Source organism: Euphorbia lathyris, chromosome 6 (assembly GCF_963576675.1).
Source record: "Euphorbia lathyris chromosome 6, ddEupLath1.1, whole genome shotgun sequence".
NCBI classification, from domain to species: domain Eukaryota; kingdom Viridiplantae; phylum Streptophyta; class Magnoliopsida; order Malpighiales; family Euphorbiaceae; genus Euphorbia; species Euphorbia lathyris.
This window is the reverse complement of record NC_088915.1, coordinates 89,005,480-89,011,930: the sequence shown is the minus strand read 5'-3', so window position 1 is coordinate 89,011,930 and position 6,451 is coordinate 89,005,480. Positions and strand designations below refer to the sequence as shown.

General features: G+C 33.7%; 1 protein-coding gene across 1 annotated transcript; it reads right to left on the bottom strand.

Moving 5' to 3' along the window:
• Nucleotides 1-261: 261 nt before the first annotated feature.
• On the bottom strand, nt 262-6,228 carry LOC136232548 (1-aminocyclopropane-1-carboxylate oxidase 3-like). The gene is made up of 4 exons (XM_066021766.1): nt 6,060-6,228; nt 4,723-4,949; nt 2,232-2,565; nt 262-819 (listed from the first exon to the last, which is right to left on the bottom strand). Exons 1-4 carry the CDS (start codon nt 6,162-6,164, stop codon nt 496-498), a joined length of 990 nt encoding a protein of 329 aa, XP_065877838.1. The 5' UTR covers nt 6,165-6,228; the 3' UTR covers nt 262-495.
• Between the last annotated feature and the right edge of the window lie 223 nt (nt 6,229-6,451).

Here is a 6,451-nt window from a genome sequence, read left to right as displayed (position 1 = left end):
ACTCACATGTGAAGCGTAGATGACAAGATTCATGATCGAGAAAACAGTTTGATGAATTATTTCTCAAATTGACCGAATTTGACAACGCTAAGAGTAAAATTGTTCTTGGGTGTTAACGTTAGGGGTAAAATTGCTCCGGATTGTAAACGTTAGGGATATTTTTGCACTTTATCCTTTATTTAAAAAAAAAAAGAATTTTAACTTGGTAACCTTATAATAATAATAAAAAAAAAAGTATATTCGAATAACACAGCACCCACATAAAAAAAACATAATAAAACTTGAAATTAATTAAAAATCCAACAAACTTTGGATTTAATTACATAAATAATTAATAAAAGTTCCACAAACTAATGAAAATTAAGTAGATAATATTAATTATTGACAGAAACACACACTGTCACACTCACACACCCCGAGCCGCCGAACCAATACTGATCCCGACCTACTGTAGAATTTCTCGACACACACCGAAACAGAAATAAAAAACACACATTAAGCAGTAGGAATAGGAGCCATTTTGACGGTAACAATTGGAGTTTCCATGGCTTTCATTTGCTCAAACCTCGGCTCCTTGGCTTGGAATTTTGTAGCTGCATAGATTTTCATATAATCTTCAAAGACAAACTTAGGATAAACAAGTTTCGGCTCGGCTTGAGCCTCGGCTTCGGCTTGAGCCTGTTTCTCTAGCAATGTAGGAGCTGGGTAGATGATAGCGTCACTGCCTGGGTTATAGAATGAGGCTAATGACATTCTGTTTCCATCTGTTTGTGCTATCACTCTGTGCATTATACTCTTGTATTTCCCATTGCTGATTACCTGCATTTAGTAGAAAGAGATTTCAGGTTCGATTTGTAGGTACGGGTAGTGACGGAGTCGGGTTTAAAGGATGTGAGTGTTACGTAAAAGCCCAGCCCGTATTGACTTTGGGCTTGGGTAAAAATATTAGACATCGAAAAAGGACATTATTCCCAACCTGGTAATGGTCGAAAAATAATTCCCTTAGAGAGGCCATTTTTAACCCTTAAGTTAAAAACGGTCTCATTACGAAAGTCGGCCCGCCGTAATGGGACCATTACAACAGTAGGACCGTTGTAATGGGACTATTACGGCGGGAGGCCGCCGTAATGGTCTTAAATACAAAGGTAATTTTTGGACCATTACGACGGACCTACTGTCGTAACAAGCTGTTTTTAATCTTGGGTTAAAAATGACCTCTCCAAGGAAATTATTTTCTGACCATTACCAGAATGAGAATAAATCCCTTAAAACCAACAAACCAAATTAGTTAAAAAATAAAAAACAATAAATAAAAATCACTATATTTTATTATTAAATTTACATCAATAAAAAAATTAAAATACTTTCACAATCGTATATCTATATTAGCTTATTATCAGAACAATAATAAAAATACTAAACTTGTAAATCAAATATATATATAAATTAATGTAGAATGTGTAGTTCGGTTTTTTTTACATTTTTGTCAAAACAAACAGAAACGATACCAAAATGCACCTAAAACTAAAACCGGTGCCGCATCGAAGTGTTAAAAAAAACCAAACTGGAAAACCGATTTCAACCAGTTCGATTTTATTACATTTTCTATCAAACCGAACCGATACCGAAATGCACCTAAAATCAAAACCGATGTCAAATCAAGTGTAAAAAAAACGAACCGAAAAACCGAATCCAATTCATTCGGTTTTGTATGCAATTTAAACCAAATTGAAAAACTATAACTGAATTCAATCGATTACATTTTTTGTCAAACCGATACCGAATATTGAAATGTACAAAAAAAAACTAAAACTGATACCGAATCGAAATGTCAAAAAAACCAGACCGAAAAACGGAATGCAATCGGTTCAATTTTTTTACATTTTTTTTTGTCAAACCGAACATAACCAATACCGAAATGCACCTAAAACTAAAACCAATAACGAACCGAAGGGTAAAACCCGAACTGAAAAACCGAACCCAATTAATTTGGTTCATTATGCAGTTTAAACTGAACCAAAAAACCGAATTCAATCGGTTCGATTTGACAAATGCACCTAAAACTAAACCGAATTCAGTCAATTAGGTTTGATATGTGATTTAAACAGAACCAAAAAACCGAATTCAATCAATTTAGTTCGGTTAAACCGAACCAATACACATCCCTACCCGACCCAACCCGACCTTAAACATAACCTCAAAAAATGAAAACATAATGTTAATTAACATACCTCAAGTTGATCACCTAAATTGATGACAATAGAGTGTTTAAGAGGAGGAACATCAACCCACTGACCATCTTTAAGAAGTTGAAGACCACTAACTTGATGATCTTGAAACAGCAAAATAACACCACCAGCATCTGTATGTGCTCTTAACCCTTTTATAAGTTGTGGTTTTGGACAAGCTGGATAATTGCTAACTTTTGTACCAAATGTTGGTCCTTTTGACCCATAAAATGCTTTCTTTAAATACCCTTTTTCAAGCCCCAAATTCTCATCAAATATCTCCAGGAGTTGCTCCGCGAGCGCCTCGAGTTGCGCCGCGAATGTCTTCATTGTCTCCCTGTGTTCAATGGCGGAACCAGAAATTCAAATGTGAGAGCTTATTAGGAGTGATAAAAGTTACACGACGTTGAAAGTCAACGGCTACTCGTCAGGTAGTATTCCCAATTTGAGATGAAATTGACAGGCAATTGGGTTTAGCTTATTAGGTTGACACGTAATTGACATATAAATTGTTGAGTTAGATTATAAGGTTGACGTGCCATCTTGAATAATAAGATTGTAATTAGTTAATTAGGTAAAGGGTATTTTAGTAATTAAGTAAATTACATAATCTGATTTCGGGTAAATTACACACATGGCCACTGAACTTTACACATTTTCACATTATGGCCACTGAACTTCATTTCTTCCCGGTATGGCCACTGAACTTTACACTTTTCAACACTGGTGGCCACACAATTTTAACTAACTTCTCAAAATGACCGTTAACGATCGTTAACGACCTCAAAATGAAAATATTCAAAAATTAAAGTTGTTTAGAACGACATGTACAATGAAACCACATTTTTTATTTTCGAAAATCACATTTTTTGGAGCTTTCTCTCTCTAAAAATTCACTTTCTCTCTCCTAACCAAACAACACCCTAATGACCTCAAAACGAAAATTTTCAAGAATTAAAGTTCCTTAGAATATCATTAACTCTTTGGATTTTTTATTTTTAGCCGTCAACGGTCGTTTAGAGACGTTAAGTGGCCACCGGTGTTAAAAAGTGTAAAGTTCAGTGGCCATACCGGAAAGAAATAAAGTTCAGTGGCCATAATGTGAAAATGGGTAAAGTTCAGTGGCCATGGGTGTAATTTACCCATATGATTTCAGAACATGAAATCAACATGCAATTGAGTTTAGCTTATTAGGTAAAATGGATTAAAGTTCTATTTAGTCGCTGCTGTATTACTCGATAACATTTATCATCTGGAGTATTGTTGTAGGTGACATTTAACTCATTTTGAATAGAAAACTAAACGATTTGTTTTGTTTTTTTTTTTTGCCACATTATATAATTTTTAACACATGACATGTAAATATAACAATTGTTTTAATTCTTTTTTCTATATAGATATGTCACATATCAAAAATTATGTCGTGTGACAATTTTTTTTATCAAATCGGTTAGTTTTCTATCTAAAATTGGTTAAATTTCATCTAAGAGGCAAATAACAAAATTTTGGATATCACATGGGCCAAATATGAGTTTAAACCTAGATAAAAAGTTATTTTTAGATTGTCATGTAATTGACATCAAATTTTTGGATTGAATTATAAGTCGATTTGGCAACTTGAATGATATAAAATGATAAAATTATTACGATATTTTCTCATGTTTTTACATTTTTTGTTAATTAATAAAAGTAATAAAATTACAATTATTAGCATCTGTAAACACAATTTTAACTTCCTATATTTTTTACATTCATTCTTAATAGATAATAAAATGACACATAATCTCAAAATACGATACGAAATTGAAACTAATCTGATTAGGTTCATACGTTTTAAAAAAAAAATTAAAATTGACTCATTTTGATATGACACAACGCTATACTAATCTGAAAATTGTCCCCCATAAATCTTATATTCAAAATAAAGTTTTCTGGTAATATAGTAGGTAAAGTCCAAAAATAAGGATTTAATAATAAAAAATTATATATATACTCAAAAAAATCAAAGGGGGCAAATGAGATTAAATACATCAACGGTCACTGCACCTTTACAGTTATCTCAAAATAATCGCTCAATTTCAATTTGTCTAAATAAATTCATCCAGTTTTGAATATTGTCTCAATAATATCAACAGTAAAAGCACACCGAAATATGACAGCGAGTTCAACGTCAACACTAGTCAATTTTCACCGGTGATCGAAATAGCATGTGACTGCCGTCTAGCTGATTGAAACGACATGTGGCTACCACGTGGCCATCATATTCCGTTTCAATCAGCGGTGAAAGTTAACTAGTGCTGATGTAACAGTCATGTCACTTTTTCGGCGTCTTTTTGCTTTTGAAGTCACCAAAATGACTTTATTGAAACGAAATTGAGAATTGAATGATTTTAGTGGGAGAATTTGACATTGAATAACCATTTTAAAATATCGTAAAAGTCCAGTAACCAACGAGGCAATTACTTCCTCGTCTATAAGGTGGATTCGCCCATACCTGTATTCATCATCGAGATCAGGGATTTCAGCGATGTTCGAGACAGGCAGATGGCGCAGGAAAAACGTGGACTCCCAGTCCAGGTCCTCGATTTCAGACTGGACGGCCTCGAGTCCTTTGGCAGCAACCATTTCATTAAACCTTTGCTCCATACACTTTTTGTAGTGATCTTTTGTGAGTTTTTCTACTGTGTCCATAAGCTCATTTGATATTCCATGGTTCACTAACTGTATTATAGATTGAAAACGAGAAAATTAATGAACATTTTGGTCTATATACGAGAATTAAATGCATCATTCGTAAATAAACATTTGTCTTAAAACAGTTACACAATTTCAATTTGTGTCAATAAACGAAAAACATTGGAAAAATGACGCGACTGTTACATCAGTAGTAGCCAACTTTTATGGTTGACTGAAACACCTAGCTGATCAAAACGATGTGTCGTTTTGATCAGCTAAACAAGTGTCATCTAGTGGAGTTTAGGCCAGTTAGGTAAAAGTTGACTAATACTTGGATAGTTGGTCAGAATCACTGGGAAAAGTAGTTAGGATGCAATACAAAAATGGGGGCACAAAGAGCAACTTATGTAGCAGTTACATTATTTTTCGGTATTTTTTTTTATGTTGAAGTTTTCGGAATGATTTATTGAGACAAAATTTAAATTTAAATTCGGAGTGATTTTTTTAAAATAAATTAACCGTTTTTCAGAAAACTATAAATTATTATTTTTTTTTATGGATACTGAAAATAAAATTAGAAGTACCACAAACAAGCCCCGTTTGCACAGACATGTTTGATCATATATTCCCGTGTGTATACACGGGTTTAAATCACTATTAAACACTGAATTTTCATGGTTGTGTCAAAATGTTGTTCAATTTCAATTGGTCTTAATAAAATCATTCAATTTTAAATTGTATATAATAAAGTCACTCTCCAGCGACTTCAAGACCATAAAACACCATAAATATGACGTATTTTCCACATCAGCAGTAGTCAACTTTCACCGCTAACCGAAACGACACGTGTGTCGTTTCGGTCAGTTAGGCATGTGTCGTTTCGCTCATCGGTGAAAGTGGATTAGTGTTGATGTGAAAGTCACGACATATTTCGTGTGCTTTTTTGGTCTTCAAGTCGCCGTAGAGTGATTTTATTGAGATAAAATTTAAAGTTGAATGATTTTATTAAAACAAATTGAAATTAAACTACCATTTTAAAACAACTATCAAAATTCACAAACAACATATATGGTGCACGGAAACTCTTTTCATTAAGGTTTCGTGTCCGTTTCCATCTCCGTGCAAGAGATTGAAAATAAAATTAGAAGTACGTACCTCAAAGAAGCCCCAGTTTTCACAAGCATCTTTGATCATATCCATGGTGAGTGTCCTTTCTTCTGTATTCAGCTTTGAAAGATCAACAACTGGGAAGTTCTCCATTTTTGTGAGTAGTTTTCTTTCTTTTTTTCTTTCCTTCTGGTTAAGTTTTTGTGTAGTGAGATGGGGGGTTGTGTGGGGGAATTTATAGGCGTGAAAGGAGGCACAGGGGTTATTGGGGCAAGTTGGGGGAAAAAAACAAAAGGATATAGAAAAAAAGGTTGAAGAGAAAAGGAATAAAGAGGAACAGGAAGTGGTGGAGGAAGGATGTGGAGGACATGAATGGACCCCTACCAACCAAAGTTTTAAAAAAAATGATCTGCCATAAATATCATCCATATCTTTTCTTC